General features: G+C 42.5%; 1 protein-coding gene across 1 annotated transcript in view; it reads right to left on the minus strand.

Annotated features, from left to right (window-relative positions):
• The window catches only part of DGKH (diacylglycerol kinase eta), a 109,335-nt gene that overhangs the window by 6,197 nt on the left and 77,756 nt on the right, over positions 1 to 25,382 (minus strand). The window contains 13 exon segments of the mRNA XM_070942767.1: positions 1,798 to 1,906; positions 4,596 to 4,715; positions 9,121 to 9,213; positions 11,042 to 11,147; positions 13,248 to 13,414; positions 14,827 to 14,961; positions 16,858 to 16,971; positions 17,766 to 17,873; positions 19,674 to 19,770; positions 20,265 to 20,375; positions 21,600 to 21,717; positions 23,547 to 23,681; positions 25,097 to 25,222. Of these exon segments, the coding sequence (XP_070798868.1) occupies positions 1,798 to 1,906; positions 4,596 to 4,715; positions 9,121 to 9,213; positions 11,042 to 11,147; positions 13,248 to 13,414; positions 14,827 to 14,961; positions 16,858 to 16,971; positions 17,766 to 17,873; positions 19,674 to 19,770; positions 20,265 to 20,375; positions 21,600 to 21,717; positions 23,547 to 23,681; positions 25,097 to 25,222 (1,539 nt within the window).

Raw genomic sequence — 25,382 nt, forward strand, 5'->3', positions numbered from 1 at the left:
TTGGTGCTAGCACTCATGATGTTACCTAGTTTGGATAATAAAACGTAAACCACCAAGCTCAGAGAGCACCAAGGACCCCACAGTCCTCCTCCCCCTCCCCCTCTTCCCCCTCTCTGCAAACCCCACTCCCTTCTAGCACTGATGATGTTCCCTAGTTGGGTAATGAAACGTCTGCAAAGAAACCACCAGGCTCAGAGAGCACCAAGGACCCATCAATATATTGAGTGAAATGCAAACGGGGAAAAATTGCCTTTGTGGAGACTTAAAACAGCTGCCACGTTTAATTCAAGCATTACTTCTTTCACCAGGTCAAATAAACAGCCCTTTAAAGTTCTGTACATATCATGTGGCCCATAGAGAAAGGATTTTAATACTGGAGGAGGCATGGAAAAGCAATTGAGGGTGTGTTTTATCAAAAGTCGTTTTATCGGAAGTTACCTATGACCCAGGATACCTCCAAGGAATTCCAAAGTCAATAATTTCAGTTATATTCCTGCAGTTAATTAAAAATTCTTCACGTGGCTTTTTTTCCTTTTTTTCCCTTTTTTTTCTTTTTTTTGGGGGGGCACTTTGAAACTGAAATCCTGGTATGATATTGTTTTAAAAATAGGACTTACGTATGGCATAATGCCAACCTGTAACAATGAGAAAGTAAAACCACGGAAGTCTGTTTCCTAATGAAAAGAAACGTTCTATGGAGCTTCAGTATCTTAAAAAGTGTCATTCTTTGTTTAGATAATAGTTTCTACGCTGATTTTTCTGCGGAGGAAACCTTGAACAATGCAGAAATTAATAGCACGTTCTGGAGAAGGAGAACATATTCACAGAGCGCATCGGTCAAGTTTTGTGCCTTGCGGTGGCTAGATGGTTCACTCTTAAAACACACTGAGGATTTGACGGCATCTGCTGGAGAAGACCAGTAAAATAGCACTTAATGACTTTAACTTAAACTCAATGGCTTGCTAAAGCTTGAAGAACATCTGAGAACTTTCAAGGGACTGCATCTTTTGGAAAAGACCAGTTGGATAGCACATAATGTCTTTAAAAGAACCCCATAGCTTGCTAAAGCTTGAAGAACATCTGAGAACTTTCAAGGGGCTGCGCTGCATCTTCTAGAAAAGACCAATAAGATAGCACATAGTGTCTTTAAAAGAAACTCAGTGGCTTGCTAAAGCTTGAAGAACATCTGACAACTTTCAAGGGACTGCATCTTTTGGAAAAGACTAATTGGATAGCACATAGCGTCTTTAAAAGAAACTCAATGGCTTGCTAAAGCTTGAAGAACATCTGAGAACTTTCAAAAGATTTCAGTGTTCTCAGAGACAAAGTTGATGGAGATGTAAAATATAAGGTCTAGAAACCTCAGATGTTTGATTTATGGATTCTGAAGTCCCCTTGTGTGGTTTAGGCCCCAAATGTGAACCTCTTTTCTGAATTTTGGAGGAGATTGTGGGGTTTAAAAGTGTGAAATAGGCTATAAACATTGCAAGACGCCCAAACTGTTAATTTTCAGCCCTCAAAACCCCATCCCCAAATGGATCCTTAATTCGCTCACTTTTAAAATATGTGTCACACAAGACTTTGCGGCCTCCTTAAGCCATGATATTTACACACCCTTGACCCACAAGTAGATGTATGTATAAGGGACAACTTTCTCGTGGGATAAAGCAACTTCAAGTCGTCATGAAGACGGACTAACAAGGAAGCCCAAGACAAGCTCAGTGCATATTGTGTTTTAAACACACAGTCCACTCACAACCTTGTCTCTTCCAAGCAACAACATTTTTGAAAACATACCAGGCTGGGTGCCAGTCTTCTGTTTTTGAACCTTTTCCTTTTTAAACTTTGGCACTATACGAAACATGGTACTTCGGCTGTTTCTCTTACAGTATTCCAAAGGAGGATCCTGAAAAAAAGAAGATTATTTTTTTTTCTTTTTCTTCATTTGATGCATCCACCAGTTTATTTGTTAAAAGCAGTGTTCAGGAGATTAAACTGTAATATTTTTTTTAAATGAAGACTCCCTCCCCGTGATGGTGAACTTATGGCATCAGTGGTGAAATCTAAAATTTGTTACAACCGGTTCTGTGGGCGTGGCTTGGTGGGGGCCGGGGGTAATGTGACTGGATGGGCGTGGCCATTATTTTTTTTAACTTTTAAAATCATTTTTTCTACAACATCGTTCCCATGTAACACCTCTCCTGCGCGAGCTGCACTGGCTCCCGGTGGTCTTCCGGGTGCGCTTCAAGGTTTTGGTTACCACCTTTAGAGCGCTCCATGGCTTAGGGCCTGGTTACTTACGGGACCGCCTGCTGCCACCAGTAGCCTCCCACCGGCCGGTACGCTCCCATAGAGAGGGGCTCCTCCGGGTGCCATCAGCCAAACAATGTCGACTGGCGGCCCCCAGGGGGAGAGCCTTCTCTCTGGGGGCACCTACTATCTGGAATGAGCTCCCCCCGGAGATACGGAGGATCCTGGATCTCCGCACCTTCCGCCGCGCTCTCAAGACCTTTTTATTCCATCAGGCTGGCCTGGCCTAACTGTTTCCCTTTTCCCCCTTTTTAAAACGTAAATTTTAATTCATTTTTAATTTATTGGGGTGTTCTAAATCTGTCTTCGGCCAAATTGTTTAATAAGATTTTATTCAGTTTTAAATTTTGTATTTATATTTTTTATCCTGTGGCTGTTCACCGCCCTCAGTCCTTCGGGAGTAGGGTGGTATACAAATCAAATAAAACTAAACTAAACTAAAACTAAACTAAAACCTCTTTGGCGAAGAGGTTGTAAAAAAATGCTTTCAAAAGGCTCTGACGATCCCAGCTGAGTTGCCTGATCGGCAGAGGCTTTTTTTCTTTTAAATGCCTCTGACGATCAGGCAATTCAGCTTGGATCGTCAGAGGCATTTAAAAGAAAAAAAGGGTTTTTTTTCTTTTAAAAGCCTTTGATGAGCCCAGCTGATCTGCGCGATCATCAGAGGCTTTTTTTTTTACTTTTAAAAGCATTTTTTCGGCCGAAGGGGTTGTAGAAAAAATGCTTTTAAAAGTAAAAAAAAAAAGCCTCTGATGATTATGCGGCTCAGCTGGGCATGTGGGGGGAGGGGCAGGGTGTTTTGCTACCAGTTCTCCGAACCACCCACCTCCATCGCTACCGCTATCAGCCTCCTGAGACCAAAAACGGGCCGCGGGAGGCTCGCGTGCACATGCGCAGGGGGATCAGGGCAGCATGCGGGTGTCAGGTGTGGATGCGCGGGGGGCGGGGTGTCACACATGCATTGCATTATGGGTAGGCACATGTGCGCGCAACCCCCCTGTGCCCTGCGCCCCGCCCCACTTTCGGCACGCGATGACAAAAAGGTTAGCCATCATTGCTCTATCCATTCAATGCAAAGTGTGCTTCGTTGAAAAGGATGGTTGTAAATCCAAAAGGTAAAACACAATGGATAATCTTGATAGGATGAAAGAAAAACGAAGTTATCCTTCATTTATCCAAGTTTATCCTTTAAAGGGATTGTGAAAGTCGACCTTGAAAAACGAACCAAGAAGACAGAATGTTTGCCAAGTAGAGGAATTTTAGGAATAATTCCACAATATGAAAATGTTCTGAATGGAGGGTGAAGTCATCCCTTTTCAAAACGAGATAACTGTTGGGTATAAATTAACTATATTATGAAGCGATTTTTTCTACTAAATTGTATTTCTCGTGAGTTAAAAATCTTACCCACAGTAAAAACATAAAAAAACATATTTATATTCTCTGCTCACACCTGAAAACTGGCAAGATCAATCCTGACCTTTTCTACACAAAGAAGAGTCAAAAATCCATATTTACCGGTAGCCAAATAGAATTGAATATACTTCAAAAAGGGTGCAGAAAAAATGATTCAGATCTTGTGTAATAAGCACAGTGCCTGCTTTAAAAAAAACTGTTTTTAATTCAGGCTTCCATACTGGCCTGGAAAAAAATGGGGGGGGCGGGGGGCGTGGAGGAAGCTGCTTTTAAAATCCCATTAACTTTTCTGAGTCTTTAAAGAGCTTTAAAGCAGCTGTATCTTTTTCAGTCTCAATCAGAAGCAGCTCCTTCCTTCTGCCGAAAGGATGGTGTGTTCGCTGAAGGTTCAAATACCTCTTCCAATTCATCTTCAAACAATTGTGGGATTCAGCCGGTTCAGGCAAACCAGTTATTAAATTGCTGGCTGGCTCCGCCCTTCCAGGAGTCTCTACGTGCCCTGTTTTTCCTCCCAGGAGGCTGCAGGGAGGCCTACTAGGCCCAAAATGGGGTGCGGGAGGTGCGGCACGGCTCCCCCGTGGCCCATTTTTGCTCCCGGACAGACAGGAGGCCGAGTGCTGTCTGTCACACATGGCCATGCCCACCATGGCCACGCCCACCATGGCCACGCCCATGCAGCCAGTCATTAGGGCAGAGAACCGGTTGTTAAATTATTTGAATCCCACTACCGTCCTCAAAGCATTCATAACCTCTGGCAGTTAACTTCCCTGCACCTGGGTCAGATTTTCAAGGCAGGTCCGATCCCCCTTTACCCCCCGAAAAAAAGGGAACAGCGAGGATCAGGGCTTGCACGTGTGAATTCCACCCACCTCGTCATCATTCATCTGCAGAATATAGCAGAGCCAAGGAATTTCGCCCAACTTTCTCAGTTCGGTCTCCAGATTGTGCACCGCCGACACCAGCAGCTCCTCGCAAGGGGATTCCAATTGCTATCAAAACAGCAAATTATAATTTGGTTAGGCTGAGTTGTCTAATAAGAACCTCTGTCTTTCTGCCTGTCTTTCACCTCTATCTATACCTATAGAGCTATGTCATCTATCTATCACCTATCAATCAACTATCTCAGGGGTCCTTGGTGCTCTCGGAGCTCTGAGCAAGGAGTCATCATTTCAGTCCTGAGCTACAAATATTCTTCTTTATCAGTATCAACTATCTATCCATCATCTGTCTATCATTATCTATTTGTCTGTCTGTCTGTCTGTCTATCCTAGGGGGTTGGACTACAAGACCTCCAAGGTCCCTTCCAATGTTCTTATTCTATTCTGTCCCGTTCCACTCCATTCTATTGTATTCATTTTTATCTCTATTTATCCCCATCTCTCTCTCCCTCGCTCCTTCCCTAGGATTTCAATTTCTCACGTTCTCCCATCTCCACTGTTTCCAAATTACAAGCAGGAAAGGAGCTATTGATGGTAAAAACAAACCAAAAAAATATGTAAATTTGTCTCCTGGCTTTATTTCAAAATCAGCTGTATTACTGCATTGTGCAACATTGATCTCTCTCTCTGTCTGTCTGTCTGTCTGTCTGTCTCTCTGTCTCTCTGTCTGTCTCTCTGTCTGTCTGTCTGTCTGTCTCTCCCTTCCTCTCTCCCTCCCTCCTTCCTCCCCCTCCCTCCCTCCCGGAAATGTCCCTGTTTAAGGAGATAAAGTAATTCCTCCAATTCTGATCTCCGTCCATCTTCCCCCCCCCATCCTCTTCTGACTTGCTCTGCTGATTTCCTGAAAGCATGATCTTTCTGGAGTCAGTTCAGAATGTCAGACATTCTGCCCTTTGCACCAAGATGATATTGCAGCCTCCTGCAGATACAGGACATGATAGCCTCCACCAGAGCAGAATTGGATTGTCAAGAAAACCAACAGGTTGACTGTCAGAATATTCGTGAACTGGAATAGGGCATTGTAACAAGGTCAGCCGATGAATAGGCATGGCAACAGATCAGCCAATGAGGACTGTTTGGAAACTGAAACTGGAAGGAGCCTGGGCATGGCTCTGTATTAAGCTCTGAGCTCTGAAGCTGCAAACTTGTCTGTCTGCTGAATTGAAACCGAAACTCATCTCTGCTCTTCTCTCCTCTGCCTGTGTTTTCTGCCTGTAACTCTCTACCATGTTGGAAGAATCTGCTGTTGGTGTTGTACTGTATGTGTTATTATGTATATAAAGAGAAGTTAATGAATCCTGCTGAATCAGTTAGATATCTGTGTGTGCTTTCTGGATATGATTTCCACAACAAACTCTTGACAGTGAAGGCAAGGGATTGTGTCTGGGAAGGGTGAAGGCAACTTCCAGGCAATGGATCTCCAACTCTACCGTAAACAAATACTTAATGGATTCTTTCAGGCCAATATCACGGTTTAAGAAATGGGAGATCATCATATAAAACCTTTGCCAGACCTTTCCTTCAATACTGCTCACCTGCCTGGAACCCTTTCTGTATTGCAGACATCAATACATTAGAAAGGATCCGAGATATTTTACTAGAAGAGTCCTCAAATCTTCGGCTCGAAATAAAATTCCCTATCCCACCAGGCTTGAAATTTTAGGTCTGGATAGCCTGGAACTACGCAATCTACATTCCGACCTAAGCTTGCTTCATAAGATTATTTACCAAAACGTCCTAACTGTAAATGAGTCCTTTAATTTCAACCGTAATAACACAAGGGCTATCAATAGATTCAAACTCAATGTAAATCTCTCTAATCTTGATTGTAGGAAATATGACTTCAGCAATAGAGTAGTAAATGTCTAGAACACTCTACCTGATCCTGTTGTTAGTCTCTCTAACCCCCATACCTTTTACCTTAAACTATCTTTCGTGGACCTTTCATGTTTCTTAAGAGGTCCCTAAGGGGGCGTGCATAAGGCGCACCAGTGTGCCTACCGTCCCTATCCTACTGTCCCCATTGATATGTAATCATTCTATGTGTTTATGGCTATGTTTTGCCTTTTATTTATGCCAATTTTTTTCATGTGTCCATGTCTATACTGCTACTTGTTTCCTTGTACTTGTTGACAAACAAATAAATTATTATTAGTAGTAGTAGTAGCAGTAGTAGTAGTAGTAATATTATTATTATTATTATTATTATTATTATTATTATTATTATTATTATTATTATTATTATTATTATTATTATTATTATAGCCCTTGGAGCAATACCCAAAGGGCTACCCCACTATTTAGAAATTCTAAATTTGCCGGACTTGAACATTTTGACTCTACAAAAAACCACCTTACTCGGAACAGCTGACATCCTCCGATGATACCTTAACAGTTCCTAGGCCCTTGGTTAGGACTCAAGCTGCTGAGCTATTAACCAGCCTCAAAGGCTGTGAATCTCACTAAAGATTAACCAATAATAATAATAATAATAATAGAACATGCCAGATATCACAGTTGTCGAAAACCGAAACATACAATTTATTGACATCGTGGTACCAGGAGACGCCAGAGTCGAAGAAAAAAAACTGGAAAAAAATCATGGAATATCACGACCTGGCCATCGAAACTACACCGCTATGGATGAAACATGTAGCAGTGATACCCATTGTCATCGGGGCACTTGGTACCATGTCCAAGAATTTTATAAGATACATCAGCAAATTGCAGCTTCCTGCTATAACACCAGTGGAACTGCAAAAAATTGTGCTACTTGGAACATCCTACATCTTAAGAAAGTACTTGGTTGATACCTAGGATGCTGGCAGCAACCCATATCAACCATTAGCACCGGTCAATGGTATTTGTGATGTCCAGGTGACTGAGTTTCATGTGTAAATAACAGTAAAAAGAAGGAAGAAGAGGAGGAGGAGGAGGAGGAGGAGGAGGAGGAGGAGGAGGAGGAGGAGGAGGAGGAGGAGGAGGAGGAGGAGGAGGAGGTGGTACTTGGTTGATATCTAGGACGCTGGTAGCAACCCGTATCAACCATTAGCATCGGTCAATGGTATTTGTGATGTCCAGTTGACTGAGTTTCATGTTTAATGAATAAAGTAAATAACAGTAAAAAGAAGGAAGAAGAGGAGGAGGAGGAGGAGGAGGAGGAGGAGGAGGAGGAGGAGGAGGAGGAGGAGGAGGAGGAGGAGGTGGTACTTGGTTGATATCTAGGACGCTGGCAGCAACCTGTATCAACCATTAGCATCGGTCAATGGTATTTGTGATGTCCAGTTGACTGAGTTTCATGTTTAATGAATAAAGTAAATAACAGTAAAAAGAATGAAGAAGAGGAGGAGGAGGAGGAGGAGGAGGAGGAGGAGGAGGAGGAGGAGGAGGAGGAGGAGGTACTTGGTTGATATCTAGGACGCTGGTAGCAACCCGTATCAAACATTAGCATCGGTCAATGGTATTTGTGATGTCCAGTTGACTGAGTTTCATGTTTAATGAATAAAGTAAATAACAATAAGAAGGAGGAGGAGGAGGAGGAGGAGGAGGAGGAGGAGGAGGAGGAGGAGGAGGTGCTTGGTTGATACCTAAGACGCTGGCAGCAACCTGTATCAACCATTAGCACCAGTCAATGGTATTTGTGATGTCCAGTTGACTGAGTTTCATGTTTAATGAATAAAGTAAATAACAATAAGGAGGAGGAGGAGGAGGAGGAGGAGGAGGAGGAGGAGGAGGAGGAGGAGGAGGAGGTGGTGGTGCTTGGTTGATACCTAAGACGCTGGCAGCAACCTGTATCAACCATTAGCACCAGTCAATGGTATTTGTGATGTCCAGTTGACTGAGTTTCATGTTTAATGAATAAAGTAAATAACAATAAGAAGGAGGAGGAGGAGGAGGAGGAGGAGGAGGAGGAGGAGGAGGAGGAGGAGGAGGAGGTGGTGGTGCTTGGTTGATACCTAAGACGCTGGCAGCAACCTGTATCAACCATTAGCACCAGTCAATGGTATTTGTGATGTCCAGTTGACTGAGTTTCATGTTTAATGAATAAAGTAAATAACAATAAGAAGGAGGAGGAGGAGGAGGAGGAGGAGGAGGAGGAGGAGGAGGAGGAGGAGGTACTTGGTTGATACCTAGGACGCTGGCAGCAACCTGTATCAACCATTAGCACCAGTCAATGGTATTTGTGATGTCCAGTTGACTGAGTTTCATGTTTAATGAATAAAGTAAATAACAATAAGAAGGAGGAGGAGGAGGAGGAGGAGGAGGAGGAGGAGGAGGAGGAGGAGGAGGAGGAGGTACTTGGTTGATACCTAGGACGCTGGCAGCAATCCGTATCAACCATTAGCACCAGTCAATGGTATTTGTGATGCATTTTTGAATGTTCAGTTGACCGAGTTTCATGTTTAATGAATAAAGTAAATCATCATCATCATCATCATCATCATCATCATCTTACCAACGAGACCTTTCCAACTAACAAGGACTCCGTTTCATCATGTAATGCCTTCACAGTGGCAGCTATTTCCAGCGCGGTATTTCTGGTAAGGATCTGAAGAGGGGGAAAAAATCATGAAGATCCCAGCAACACAAAGCTATACATTTAATTACAGGTAGTCCTCGACTTACAACCCTTCATTTAGAGGCCATTCAAAGTTACAACGGCACTGAGAAAAAGTGACTTCTGGACTGTTTTTCACACTTATGACCGTGGCAGCACCCCTGTGGTCACGTCTGAATCAAAATTCAGACCCTCGGCAACTGATTCATATTTATGACGGTTGCAGCATCCCGGGGTCCCGTGATCCTCCTTTTGTGACCTTCCGATGACCAAAGTCAACGGGGAAGCTAGATTCACTTAACAATTGTGTGACTAACTTAACAACATGGCAAGAAAGGTCTTAAGATGGGGCAAGGCTCGCTTAACAACTGTGTTGCTTAGCAACGGAATATTTTTAAAAATCCTTTTCAAGAAATAAAAACATCCAGCATCAGAGACTGGTCAGATCATGATTTTTTTGGTATGAACGAGTGTACAAATATTCATTGAGTTGATAATGATCCATATGACAAAAGCACAGCATTAAACCTTTCACTATGCATGTGTCAATTCTAACAGTAGTTGCCAACTTTGGAGACTAGACTAGACTAGACTAGAATAGACTAGAATAGAATAGAATAGAATAGAATAGAATAGAATAGAATAGAATAGAATAGAATAGAATAGAATAGAATAACAGAGTTGGAAGGGACCTTGGAGGTCTTCTAGTCTAACCTCCTGCTCAAGCAGGAAACCCTATGCCCATGATGGTGAACCTATGGCACACGTGCCAAAGGTGGCACACATAGCCATATCTGTGGGTATGCGAGCTCAGCTCCACTAATTTTCGGGCCTTCTGGGCCCACCGGAAGTTGGCAAATGAGATGTTTCCAGCCTCCAGAGGGCCTCCGGAGGGGTGGGGAAGGCCGTTTTCACCCTCCCCAGGCTCCTAGAAAGGCTCCAGAGGCTGGGGAGAGCAAAAAAATGGGACTTTTGGTCCCAATGGAAGTTGGCGAACGGGCCATTTCCGGCCTTTGGAGGGCCTCCGGGGGGGAAGGTCGTTTTCGCCTTCCTCGAGTTCCTAGATAAGCTCTGGAGCCTGGGGTGAGAGAAAAACGGGCCTACTGGGCCCACCGGGCCGTCATGTGCGAGGAGCGGGGGAGAGTGGGGGGGCGTGCGCGCATGCGCGGGGGCGGAATGCATAGAATTATGGGTGTGGGCACGCGTGTGCATGAACCCCCCCATCCCGCCGTCCTGCTCCTGGCACGTGATGGCAAAAAGGCTAGCCATCCCTGCCCTACGCCATTTCAAACAAATGGCTGTCCAATCTCTTCTTAAAAACCTCCACTCATGGAGCACCCACAACTTCTGGTGGCAAACCGTTCCACTGCTTAATTATTCTAACTGTCACAAAGTTTCTCCTTAGTTCCAGGTTGCTTCTCTCCTTGATTAGTTTCCATCCATTGCTTTTTCTCTGCCTTCTGATGCTTTGGAGAATAGCTTGACTCGCTCTTCTTTGTGGCAGCCCTTGAGATATTGGAAGACTGCTATCATGTCTCCCCTAGTCCTTCTTTTCATTAAACGAGACATACCCAGTTCCTGCAACCGTTCTTCATATGTTTTAGCCTCCAGTCCCCTAATCCTCTTTGTTGCTCTTCTCTGCACTCTTTCTAGAGTCTCCACATCTTTTTTACATCGTGGCGACCAAAACTGGGTGCAGGATTCCAAGTGTGGCCTTACCAAAGCCATATAAAGTGCTATTAATGCTTCACGTGTCCTCCATTCTTATCGAGAATTATTATCAAGAACTTATTTGAAGACAGATTTTTCATTTTTTTACCTCAGGGAATTTCGGGCCGCCTTTGGTTAAAGCATGAGAACAAGCATTCACCGCATGAGCCAGCTCTTGCTCCAAGAGGCTGTGAATTTTGGCAGCTTCACAGATTCTGTGGAAAAGAGCAGATTGGGGAAGGGGGAATAAAAGAGAAAAAAAATATGAAAAAGGCCATTATTAAATTTACAAGCTGCCTGTCTCCGATACACAACGGGCTATCAACGTAATATTTTAAATTGGGGTATTTTAAATTTTAAATTTTTTAAATTTTCTGGGGTTTTAAATTGAGCCGAATTTATTTAATAATTTTAAATTTTTAATTGATGTTTGTCTTCTGTTTTTAAATAGGCTGTACACCTCCCTGAGACCTTCGGGAGAAGGGCGGTATAGAAATAAAATTATACTTATACTTATACTTATACTTACTTATACACAACTCTGGGTGGCTTTAAAACGGAATAAATAGAATAAAAAGCAACCAGAGTGGAAAACGACCAAAGCAACATAAAAAAATAGGAGTCGTAAATACAGGCAGTCCTCAACATACGACCACAATTGACCTCAAAATTTCTGTGGCTAAGCGAGACATTTGTTAAGTTAGTTTTCTCCCGTTTTACAACTTTTCCTGCCACGGTTGTTAAATGAATCACTGCAGGTGTTCAATTAATAACACGGTTGTTAAGCGAACTTGGCTTCCCCGTTGTCTTTGCTTGCCAGAAGGTCACAAAAGGGGGGATCACGTGACCCCGGGACACTGCCACCGTCATAAGTACATGCCAGTTGCCAAGTGTCTGAATTTTGATCGCATGTGAAAAGTGTGAAAAACAGTCATAAGTCATTTTTTCCAGTGCCGTTGTAACTTCGATGGTCACTAAATGAGCTGTCGTACTTGGAGGACTACCTGTATTTTCAAAAAAAAAAAAAAAAAAAGGAAAAAAGCCAAGAAAATCCTGTTGCCTTTTGGGAAAAACACTTTTTTAAATTTTAAATTTGGTTTTAAAGTATTGGGGTTTTAAATTTGTTCAGCCAAATAATTTAATTCGTTTTATTCTATTTTAAATTTTGTATTTATATTGTTTTATTTTATGGCTGTTCACCGCCCTGAGTCCTTCGGGAGTAGGGCGGTATACAAATTCAATAAAAACAAAAAACAAAAAAACTAAACTTTTTGGGACAACCATGACCTGAAGGATTGAGAAGCCCCATAAAAAGAAGGCAAGGGATAATCCTGAATTGATGAACTGCCTTTAGTGTCAAAGGTGCTTTTTTCAGGAGGCAACTGGACTTTGTTGTTTTTTCTTTTGAAGACATTTCGCTCTTCATCCAAGAAGCTTCTTCAGCTCTGACTGGCTGGTGGGGAATGGAAAGATTTGTACTCCTTGCAGACAGCTGGTCATTTGCATCCTTTTTGAGAGCCGTTGAGGCCACTTGGAGGTTTCTCTGTGTGTCCTCAGGGTCACCTGAGTGGTGCAAATGGTTCCTGTAGTCTGCAATTTTTTTCCTCTGGAAATCCATTCCTACTCCCACCCCATTCCAAGGGTGCTCATCCCAAATTGCATAGCTATACAGACTACAGGAGCCATTTGCACCACTCAGGGGACCCTGAGGACACAATAAACCTCCAAGTGCTTCAAGGACCCTCTCAAAGGATGCAAATGACCAGCTGTCTGCAAGGAGTATCAATCCTTCCCTTCCTCACCATCCAATCAGAGCTGAAGAAGCTTCTTGGATGAGAAGCGAAATGTCTTCAAAAGAAAAAACAAAAAAGCCCAGTGGCCTCCAGAAAAAGCACCTTTGGGACAACCATGACCTGGATGATGGAGAATCTCTACAGACTTTTAGCTATGTAATTTGGGATGAAGACCCTCTGAACAGTGTGGGAGTAGGAATGGATTTCCAGAGGAAAAATTGCAGACTTCAGGTACCATTTGCACAACTCAGGTGACCCTGAGGACACTGATAAACCTCCAAGTGGCCTCAATGACCCTCTCAAAGGATGCGAATGACCAGCTGTCTGCAAGGAATATAAACCCTTCCATTCCCCACCATCCAGCCAGAGCTGAAGGAGATTCTTGGATGAGAAGCGAAAGGTCTTCAAGAAAAGAAAAAACAAAAAGTCCAGTTGCCTCCTGAAAAAAAGCACCTTTGGGACAACCACGACCTGGATGACAGAGAATCTCCACAGGCTTTTTGCCTTTAGTCTCTTCCCTACCTGGTAATCAACTCTTCCGCCACCTGAGAACAAGCCTGGATCTGTGTCGTCTCTTCCTCCGAAGCCAGTTCCACCGCCTGGTGCGGATACAACGGGGACCGTAATCCTGGTTTGCAAGAATCACACTTCTGTTTATCTTCCCAAGATTTTAATGTACTTTCAAAGGCCTGTTCAGAATTGAGAAAAAAATAAGTAAATAAATAAATCCGGCATCCTTGAAGCCACAGCCCAGCCAGGCATTCATAGTCTAGTAGTTTAATGGTGCATCTTGCAATGAAAAAAAGGACAAAAGACAAAAAGACAAAAGACAAAATTGGATTACTTCTTCCCCCCCACCCTCTCTCTGGATAGATAGATAGATGATAGATAGATAGATAGATAGATAGATAGATAGATAGATAGATAGATAGATGATAGATAGATAGATAGATAGATAGATAGATAGATAGATAGATAGATAGACAGACAGACAGACAGACAGACAGACAGACAGACAGACAGACAGACATGGATGGAGAGAGGGGGGTGGATGGATGGATGGATGGATAGATAGATAGATAGATAGATATGGATGGATAGATGGATAGAGAGAAAGAGAGAGAGTAATAGAGATAGAGATAGTGATGGATGGATGGATGGATGGATGGATGGATGGATGGATGGATGGATAGAGAGATAGAGATAGAGATGGATGGATGGATGGATGGAGAGATAGATAGATAGATAGATAGATAGATAGATAGATAGATAGATAGATAGATAGATGATAGATAGAAATAGAGTAATAGATAAAGAGATAGATAGATAGATAGATAGATAGATAGATAGATAGATAGATAGATAGATAGACAGACAGATAGATATGGATGGAGAGAGAGAGGGATAGATAGGATAGATAGATAGATAGATAGATAGATAGATAGATAGATATGGATGGATAGATGGATAGAGAGAAAGAGAGAGACTAATAGAGATAGAGATAGTGATGGATGGATGGATGGATGGATGGATGGATGGATGGATGGATGGAGAGATAGAGAGATAGAGAGATAGAGAGATAGAGATAGAGATGGATGGATAGATGGATAGATAGATAGATAGATAGATAGATAGATAGATAGATAGATGATTGATGGAAAAATAGAGAGATAAAGAGAGAGACAGAGAGAGAGAGAGAGGTAGTGATACACACACTCACAGACAGAGAGAGAGAGAGAGACCAGAGGGTCACATAACATTTCAGAAGCTGATTTAGGTTTAAAAACTGGTTTTAAAACCAGTAGGTTTATACTCCTCTGGTCCAAAGGTCGCAAAAGGGGATTGTGTGACCCCAGGACTCTTCAACCGTCATAAATACGAGTCAGCTGTCGAGCGTCTAAATTTGGATCATGTGACCGTGTGGTCGTAAATATAAAAAAATGTCCCAAAGTCAACTTTTTTCCCCCAGCTGCGCTGTAACTCTGAATGATCACTAAAAGAACTGTTGTAACCTGTATTATCTCTGCTTTTTTTTATTACTATAGTCTCTTGTGTGTTAGGAGAAAGACGCCCCCCTCCCCCCAAAAAAACCCGGACGTACTCTGTCTCGCGTTAGCATCTGGGCTCGGTTCTTGTGCACAATTTTAATGATGCCTGGGGGCTGAATCCAAGCTTCCCCATCGACCTGAACAGGTACTCCTTCATCCCCAAGTATCGTGATCTTCACCGCCCTGCACTGAAAAAAAGAGTAAACAAGATTTCAGCAGGCTGCAAGACGCTCAAGCAAATTTCCACGAAGAATGGTGGCTCCTGTCCAGACCCATTCTGGCCAAGGGCAAAAAAAGGATGCTACATTTTGCAGAATTTTAGAATAACAGAGTTGGAAGGAACCTTGGAGGTCTTCTAGTCCAACCCCCTGCTTAGGCAGGAAAACTCTCTAGCATTTCAGGCAAATGGTTATCCAATCTCTTCTTTAAAACTTCCAGTGTTGGAGCATTCACAACTTCTGGAGGCAAGTTGTTCCACTGATTGATTGTTCTAACTGTCAGGAAGTTTCTCCTTAGTTCTAGGTTGCTTCTCTCCTTGATCAGTTTCCACTTTGGAGCCCCACTTAAGAGTGAAAACAGAAAATTTAAAATGTAATGTTGAGAAGAGCAAGGTTTTGCACCTAGGCAGGAAAAACCCAAGGTCCAAGGACAGATTAGGCGAAACTTGGCTCAAAAACACTAACTGTGAGAGGGACTTGGAGTCTTAGTGAATGATCCCTTAAACCAGGGGTGAAATCCAGCAGGTTCTGACAGGTTCTGGAGAACCTTTAGTGGAAATTTTGAGCAGTTCGGAAAACCGGCAATTATCACCCCTGGCTCGTCCCAGAGTGGGGTGGGAATGGAGATTTTGCAATATCCTTCCCCCAGGAGTGGGGAGGGGATGGGGATTTTGCAGTATCCTTCCTCTGCCACGCCCACCAAGCCACACCCACCAAGCCACACCATGCCCCCCCAAGCCACGCCCACAGAATCAGTAGTAAAAAAATTTGAATTTCACCACTGTCTTAAACATGAGCCAGCCATGTGCTGGTGGACGTGGCAGGGAAAGGATACTGCAAAATCCCCATTCCCTCCCCACTCCTGAGGGAAGGATACTGCAAAATCTCCCTTCCCACCCCACTCCAGGGGAAGGATTCCCACCCCACTCCAGGGGAAGGATACTGCAAAATCTCCATTCCCACCCCACCCCATTGCGAACCCAGTTGACTGTAACAGGGAACCATCCCAGACTGGCAAAAAAATTAGGTCCAGTTGCCATGATTTAACTTTTAGACTTTGACCTGGATGATTGAGAGCTTTTATCGATATATTGTAATGCATTTTGGGAAAGAAACGCCCCAAATTCATGTCACAAAGGCTCATACATTCCAACGACTCTCTGCCTCACTTTCTCTGGCTGATGAAACTGCTTGGATAAGGACATCTCAGACTAACAAAAATATTAGTCCAGTTACCATGATTTAACTTTAGACACTTTGGCCTGAACGACCGAGAGTTTTCATCGATATGAGCAGTGGTGGGCTGCAGCCGGTTCAGACCAGTTTGGGCGAACTGGTAGTTCCGACAATCAGCTGGCCCCGCCCACCTGCCCCCCACCCTCTCCTGTCTATATTTCCTTCTTTCTGGCTCAGCTGATTTGTGTGGCACAGCTTATTTCTGTGCCTCCCCTGTTCTACTTACCGGGGCTGCCTTAGAAGGTAAGCAGCTGAGCTTCAAATTGCTGTATTTTGAACGCTGCGCCCAAGCGTATTAGGCGCGAGAGAGAGAGGCCCTTGTGCGTGCGCAAGGCACACGCTCACAGAACCAGTTGTAAACTGGTTGCAGCCCACCACTAGATATAAGGCAACGTTCCCCAATCTTTTTGGTGGGTGGGGAAGAGGGGTTGGTTCTACGTGAGCAACCGGTAAGCGTGCCTGCACACAGCTCCATTTCCATGCATGCACATACGGGCTCGCCCGCTGCTCGCTCAAATTGGGATGCGTGATCACTTCCACGGCCCGGTTCCGAATGGTTCAGATCCACGGATTGGGGATCTCTGGTATAGGGAACTCTCTCATTTCCTTCTTTCTGGACATCAGACAAACCTGGGCTATTCTATGATGTTGGAGTTTGATCACCCGGGAAACGGCCATCTGCATGCTGCCAAATACCGCCACCACCTCCAAGATTTTATCGTCAAACGATGGCGCCCCGAAGATCTGGAGAAAAAAGAGAAATCTTTTTATGCCCTGCAATTCAGGTTTGTATATTTCAACATTTGCATTCCGGCCCTGATGTCATTGTTAGGTCTTTCGCTCCAGGTTATAAATCGGCATTTCTTAAATATCAGAGAAGGTAGAGGTTTGGAACGGAACTCTAATTTTAAAGGTCACTACTGAAATATTGGAAAGAGTTCCTATTCACAAGGTGGGGACTGGAATCTTTCGTCAGTATATGAGAACCTCTGGGCTGTTGGAAATGGCAAAATATCTGCCTCTACCATCTACTGATCTTTAGTCTTTAGTCTTTATTTGATTTATATATCGCCCTACTCCCGAAGGACTCAGGGCGGTGAACAGCCAAGCAATAAAATACATAAATACAAAATTTAAAAAACAGAATAAAACGAATTAAACAAATTTGGCCCAAACAGATTTAAAACACCCCAATCATTTAAAAAACAGATTAAAATTTACGTATGAAAAGAGAAAAAGGGGGAAAAGATTAGGCCAGGCCCGCCTGGTGGAATAAAAAGGTCTTGAGAGCGCGGCGGAAGATGCGCAGATTCGGGATCCTCTGTATCTCCGGGGGGAGCTGATCTATTGATGTTCCTTGATGCCAAATGAAAATGTGGTGGGTACCAAATTGACTTCAACAAGTCTTGGAAAACAGACAGTGAGGATTTTTAAAAAAACCACCCTCTTAATAAACAGTACCTTCCATTTTTATGCAAACTTCCTTTAGAAAATCAACAGGACTTGGGAAAGAAGATAACCTGAAGAGCAAGACTTACATCATCTTCCTTGGTTCCACCCCAGAAATTTGTCCCACCAGCGTAGCTTGGGATGTTCAAAACGGCTATGCCTTGAAGGCTAGGAAGAGGGATATATTGCCCATCGCACTGCAAGGTATAAAACACTGTATAAATAACCACAGAAATAAACTGGAGTTTCCATTAATTACAGATATAGGTTAGACTTGAAGGCTAACTTGTAGGAGCCCTGGTGGCACAGTGGTTAGAATGCAGTATTGTAAGCTGCAATTTTGCTGGGCTCCATTGTGGTCGTACGTCGAGGACTACCCGTATCTAGCTGGACTTCTGTCTACATATATATTTTGCCCTCACAAGGTGTGACAGTGACAAGGTATCAATATCTCAGGGGCTGCCCCAAAGAAGAGGGAGTCAAGCTATTCTCCAAGGCACCTGAGGACAGGACAAGAAGCAATGGATGGAAACTAATCAAGGAGAGAAGCAACCTAGAACTAAGGAGAAACTTCCTGACAGTTAGAACAATTAATTAGTGGAACAACTTGCCTCCAGAAGTTGTGAATGCTCCAACACTGGAAGTTTTTTAAGAAGAGATTGGACAGCCATTTGTCTGAAGTAGTGTAGGGTTTCCTGCCTAAGCAGGGGGTTGGACTAGAAGACCTCCAAGGTCCCTTCCAACTATTCTATTCTATTCTATTCTATTCTATTCTATTCTATTCTATTCTATTCTATTCTATTCTATTCCATTCCATTCCATTCCATTCCATTCCATTCCATTATTCTATGCTATGCTATGCTATGCTATGCTATGCTATGCTATGCTACGCTACGCTACGCTACGCTACTCTACTCTACTCTACTCTACTCTACTCTACTCTACTCTACTCTACTCTACTCTACTCTACTCTTCTCTATTCTATTCTATTCTATGATCTAAAAGAGATCTAGAAGCGGTGAGTATACTGGGAAAATCACTGGGGTTTTATTTTTCCCAAAAAGATTTTGCTTTGCCAAGAATCAGGGCAACAATGCAGGATCTGGATGGCAAACTAATTCTTCCCAATTCCTGCTAAAAATGAATTTAAGGGAAAAAAGGAAGGGACCATTTCTAATCCTCTAAATATTATCTTTATACCTGGTGCTCTAGAGAGATCCTGACAGCTTATTAAGGATAAATCCATCTGCAGAGGAAACAATGTCTATATTCATATTTCATCCAATATTTGGGGGGCAAAATTCTTATCGCTCATAGTTTTTAATCATGCTGGTGGTATATGAAAAGCGTGAAGTCTCGGGGGAGTCTGCTGCATATCACAACGTATTTATTCATAAGTATAGATTTTGAATAATACGGAGTGGTGCGGTGGCCTAAGGGTGAAGCTCTGGCCTCACAATCAGGAGGCTGTGAGTTCGATCCTAGGTAGAGGCAGATATTTCTCTCTCTGGGCACAATGAGAATGTATCTGCCGAACAAAACTCCTCATTGGCGACAGGAAGGGCATCTGGCCAGTAATCGCTCAGCTCCATTCAGTTGCCCAGACTCCACTCCGCAAGGGATTATGGGGTTGTTAAATGAAGATGATGATGATGATAGGTTTTGAATAATATGTAAGGATAACGAGGTGGAGAGGCAGAGCTTAAACATCTTAACTTCCTTTCTTTTTTTCCTTTTAGAAAAGAGCTTTGCGTTTGACATAATTCAAGCTATCAGTTTCTAGATTTCTTAACGGGTTCAGCCTATATTAGGTTTAGGCGCTGTGAAATATTTTTTTTTCTTTCATTAAAAAAAAAAGCACGAAAAAATGAACAAGAGGAGCTTGTTGAAGTCCACTTTTACAACTAAAATCCACCCAAAATATCACAAAAATTGAGATTCATTTTGCTTCAGGGGGGACAGGAAACAAAAAGCATGTCGGGGAGTTTAAGCCTTACCTCGAGTTGAACTTTCTGCTCTAAGTTTTTGTAAGTCCGTTGTAACAGCTCTTTCGTACCAAGGACTCCGTACCACATCATGTTCTTGGTCCTGCTTCTGAAAGGAAAAACACAGGGATCACACAAAAGCAGGGGATTAATCGATCAGAAACCTTCAGTAAGACCTCAACCCCCTGCCTACGCACACAACTTACGACCACAATGGAGTCCAGCAAAATTCCTGTTGCTAAGCGAGAACAACCCTTGGGCTCCGAAGGGAGTTTGGCCCCATTTTTTTCAATCTTTCTGACCACGGTTGTTAAGCGAATCCCCATGGACTTTTGCTTGTCTGAAGGTCGCCAAAGGGATCACGTGACACCACCCCCTCCCCCCCAGGACACTCCAACTGTCACAAGTACATGCCAGTTGCCAAGCCTCTGAATTTGGATCACGTGACCATGGGGATGCTGAAACGGTCGTAAGTGTGAAAAATGGTTACAGTGCCATTGTAACTTCGAACGGTCACTAAATGAATGGTTGTAACTTGAGGACTAGCTGTAGTTTGCACAAAGGCATAGGCAAGGACTCTTTCGAATCTTCACCGTGACTCACCTGCATTTTTCAGGATGTTCCTCCCGCTTGTTGTTAAATTCTAATGAAATCTTCGCGTCCAACCCGATGCCGAAATAATTGTTCATGACGCACTTCTCTGAATAGCCTTCCCTGTACACAAAGGCACAACTCCTGTTGGTAATAGCACACGGAGGAAGCAACGCACAGGGACACAACAAACAGCCCAACTCTAAGCTTCCTTCTTAGAGCGATCCCAAACCTTTTGTGATCCTATCCTAGAGGGGTAGTAGGCTGAGTATGGAGAGATAGCAGGGTTTGGCTAACAATCCACATTCAAGGGGAAAGAAAGTGGTTTGGGTTGCACAGAGGTCCTTGCAGGGATCCTATCAGCATTTTCTTAAATCTAGAACCCAGGAGAACCCAGGAGAAAATGAGTTCCTTTTTTGTTAAACCAAATGCCCCAGTCGTTAAGCAAACCCATTGTTCACAATCGAGTTAAGGGACCTGTCCTAAATTGAGAACTACTTGTAGTACTGTGAAGGTTGGGTGGCTACTCCTAATTCCCTAGAGGTAGTAAATGAGCACTAAGCATGTCTACTTATACCCTATTCTACTCTACTCTACTCTACTCTCTTCTGCATTCTCTTCTATAATTTTCTTCTCTTCTCTATATCTTCTCTATTCTATTCCATTCTGTTAACATATATTCTCTCTTCTCTTCTCTTCTCTTCTGCATTCTCGTCTATAATTCTCTTCTCTTCTATTCTGTATATCTTCTCTTCTCTTCTCTATTCTATTCTATTCTATTCTGTTAACACATATTCTCTCTTCTCTTCCGCATTCTCTTCTATAATTCTCTTCTCTTCTCTCTTCTCTTCTCTCTTCTCTTCTGCATTCTCTTCTATAATTCTCTTCTCTTCTATAGTCTACTCTATTCTATTCCAGGGGTCTCCAGTTGGCAATTCCAAGACTTGTGGATTTCAGCTCCCAGAATTCCCCAGAATTCTGCTCTATTCCATGAAAATTCCTTGCCCCAAATCATGCCAATTTTCTCTATCTTATTGTTGTTAGAACTCTTAAGAGCGGAGTACTCTAAGAACTGTATGCACTTTGCTGAGATAATTGTAGGCTTTTTGTTTACAACCAAAAAAATTAATACAATTTTTTTTCCCCTTGTGCTAATTAGAACTTCTGCTTTTTCGTTCTGAGATGGAAGGAACAAAGAATTCTAGTGCCTTAAACCTCCGGCATTTAAATGCTCTCTTGTGTAATACATGAACATAACGGCACCGAATATTAATACTGTAAAAAAAAAAAAAAAAAAAAGAAGGCCCATTAAATGAGAAAGGAGCAAGAATTAAACTTGTTTCTTACAGCGATTCTGGGTCAGGATCAATAAAAGGGGTGGCGCCATACGGATCAATATTTGCTAGTAACATTTTGCTGATAATGGAGCTTCCCGCAATAGAGGCAGCGAGACCCGCTCTCAGACCTGATGGAAAAATGGCAGGGGGGGGGAGATACATTTTAATTAGATATTTAAGTCATTTAGGAATCAATTGACAGGTTAAAAATCTTGCCTCTCCGTCAAATGTTCAACAAACGTGACAACATATCTGTTTCTTTTTCTAAGTTTCTGAACATCTCCCTTCCATTTGTTGGAAACAGAAAGGGACAAAATTTTAAGAGAAGAAAATAAGTCACTTTTTCTACTGAACACGTTGCGAAGAATCAGACACGACTTAGCAACTGAACACCAAAAATCTACAGAGGTCTTGTAATTGCTGATATACAACACTCATAAACCATATTAGACCTACAAACACAAATATAAATTTAAGTAGAGCCATCAGCAGATATTTATGTATGTATGTATGTATGTATGTATGTATGTATGTATGTGTATATACCGTGTGTATGTATATATATATATATTCATTCCATATAGTATCAACCTCTCAGGTTTCCTCTTTCTGATAGGTATTCAAGATGGACAGTGATTAAAATATATATCTATCTCTATGTTTGTGTGGGTGTGGGTGGATGTCTGTCTGTCTGTCTGTCTATCTATTTATCTATCTACCCACCCATCTATCTTCTCTCTCTTTCTATCGTCTGTCTGTTTGTCTGTCTGTCTGTCTGTCTGTCTATCTATCTATCTATCTATCTATCTATCTACCATCTACCTATCTATCCACCCTTCTCTCTTTCTATCGTTTGTCTGTCTGTCTGTCTGTCTGTCTATCTATCTATCTACCCACCCATCTATCTTCTCTCTCTTTCTATAGTCTGTCTGTCTATCTATCTATCTATCTATCTATCTATCTATCTATCTACTATCTACCATCTACCTATCTACCCACCTAACTATCTTTTCTCATTCTATCATCTATCTATCTATCTATCTATCTATCTATCTATCTATCTATCTATCCATTCATCCATCCCTCCACCTATCCTCTCTCTTATCTATCCAACTATCTATCTATCTATCTATCTATCTATCTATCTATCTATCTATCTATCCACCCATCTATCTTCTCTCTCTTTCTATCATCTGTCTGTCTGTCTGTCTGTCTATCTATCTACCATCTATCCACCTATCTATCTTTTCTCTCTATCTCTCTATCTATCATCCATCCATCCATCCATTCATCCATCTATCCTCTCTCTTTCTTATCTATCCATCCATCCATCCATCCATTCATCCATCCATCTATACTCTCTCTTTCTTATCCATCCATCCATCCATCCATCTATCCATTCATCCCTCCCTCCACCTATCCTCTCTCTTTCTTATCTACCCATCCATCCATCTATATCTATCTATCTATCTATCTATCTATCTATCTATCTATCTAACCATCTATCTACCTATCTAAAATATGAGGATAGTGCAATATATAAGATAAAATATTACATTAAGATAAAACCATGATAAAATCCCCATAAAATGGCGCCAATTTGATAGATTGGATTAACAAGCGCTTCCCGTCCATTCCTTGAATGGTAAATACACGGTGGATTCGACTGGGTCATCTCAGCTGCTTCCCTTCAAAGTAAGGGACAATGTATACCAAATGACCGTCTCTAGACTCTGGGAAATTGAAAATCAAAGTCCATCTTACATCCATAGAGAAGTTTCTCCTGCCAGGAGGACTCAAGGAATAAGGACCTTCTCATGATGGATTCTAAGGTGGAACTACTCTGTTTTCCCCATCATGTAGCTCCTCCATCTAAGATATGAATTGTAGGGGCAGCTGAATCTGGCCTGGTTCCAATTAATTTCTCAAAAAAAATGAATTATGAAGTCTTCATTACCTGGACAAATTATTCTTGTGTTCAGGACTGGAAGATTTTCCTTGCTGGCGACACCAACTGGGACTGAAAAAGAATCAGCAGGAGAAGGATTTTATGAGCTTCCTCTCTCCTTCTGGACCTTTGGGGCGGTTTTAACTGGTCGTAGAGTGAAAATATATGCAAGTAGTCCTCGATTTACAACAGTTCATTTAGGGACCGTTCAAAGTTACAACAGCATTGAAAAAAAGTGACCTAGGACCATTTTCCCACACTCATGACCACTGCGGTATCTCCATGGTTACATGATCAAAATTCAAAACTGGCAACTGACTTGTATTTATGACAGTCACAGTGTCCCGAGGCCATGCAATCCCCTTTTGTGACCATTTGACCATCTGAGCAAAATCATTGGAGAAGCCAGATTCACTTAACAACGAAGTTATTAATTTAACGGCTGCAGTGATTCACTGAACAAGGGTGGAAAGAAAAGTCATTGAATGGGCAAAGCTCAATTAAGAACTGTCTCGCTTGGCAACATAGATTTTGGGCTCAGATGTGGTCGTTAGTCGAGGATTACCTGTACTTTAGGTTATACCTGTGAAAATGACATAAATGAACCATGGCAACCACTTAGGATCGTGATGGCGAACCTATGGCACGCGTGCCACAGGTGGCACACGTAGGCATATCAGTGGGCACGCGAGCTCAGCTCCGCCAGCTGATTTTTCGGGTCTTCTGGGCCCATCAGAAGTAGGGAAACAGGCTGTTTTCAGCCTCTGGAGGACCTCTGGCATGATGGGGAAGGCCGTTTTCGCCCTCCCCAGACTCCTAGAGAGGCCCTGGAGCCAGGTGAGAAAGAAAAACGGGCCTACTGGGCCATCATGTGCCAGGAGCACGGGGAATGGGGGGGAGTCGTGCGCGCGGGGTCGGGGCGCATAGATTTATGGGTATGGGCACACACGCATGCAACCCCCCCACCACCACCCCGCGACCCCCTCCTGGTATGCGATGGCAAAAAGGTTACCCATCACTGCACTAGGATAATCTTTGCTTGCTGGAAATGCTTTATATTTCATTTTAGGAATTTGTAGGGGCTTTTTCCTTCATAGAAGTAAAACAGATTTCAAAATAGAAAATGGAATAGAAAATGGGATGGAACGGAAGAGAATAATATAGAGAATCGTCATCTTTTAACGACCCCATAATCCCTTGCGGGGTGGAGTCTGGGCAGCTGAATGGAGCTAGTAGAGTATTTACTGGCCGGATGCCCTTCTTGTTGCCAATGTGGAGTTTTGTTCAGCAAATACATTCTCATTGTGCCCAGAGAGAGAAATATCTGCCTCTACCTAGGGCAGAAATATCTGCCCCTACCTATCTACCTATGCCTATGGAATAATAGATAGAGAATAGAGAATAGAGAATAGAGAATAGAGAATAGAGAATAGAATAGAATAGAATAGAATAGAATAGAATAGAATAGAATAGAATAGAATAGAATAGAATAGAATAGAATAGAATAGAATAGAATAGAATAGAATAGAATGTGCAAATATCCTTTTCTGTTTACTTACTCGGATGACATTCATATTCTTTGGTGTCTTCGTCTTTTTCTTCCTTGGATTCCTCTAATTCCTTATTATAGTCCATCGTGGCCTGGTTTAATTGATCTTCACTATGTGCATTCTGTTCATCCACCACTGTAACACCAAACGCCACTATTAATTATTAAATTAATTATTAATTAATTATTAAAAACCAGCAAGAAACCATAGAAGGAGAAATGGCTACATGCCTCCTGCACTGGCCTGTGCAATCTATTTGATTTCTCCTGCAAAAACTAATGAGAAAGTTGTATAA

This window comes from Pituophis catenifer, unplaced genomic scaffold (genome assembly GCF_029215685.1).
Source record: "Pituophis catenifer annectens isolate HBS135680 unplaced genomic scaffold, rPitCat1.0.hap2 SCAF_4, whole genome shotgun sequence".
Classification (NCBI taxonomy): Eukaryota; Metazoa; Chordata; class Lepidosauria; order Squamata; family Colubridae; genus Pituophis; species Pituophis catenifer.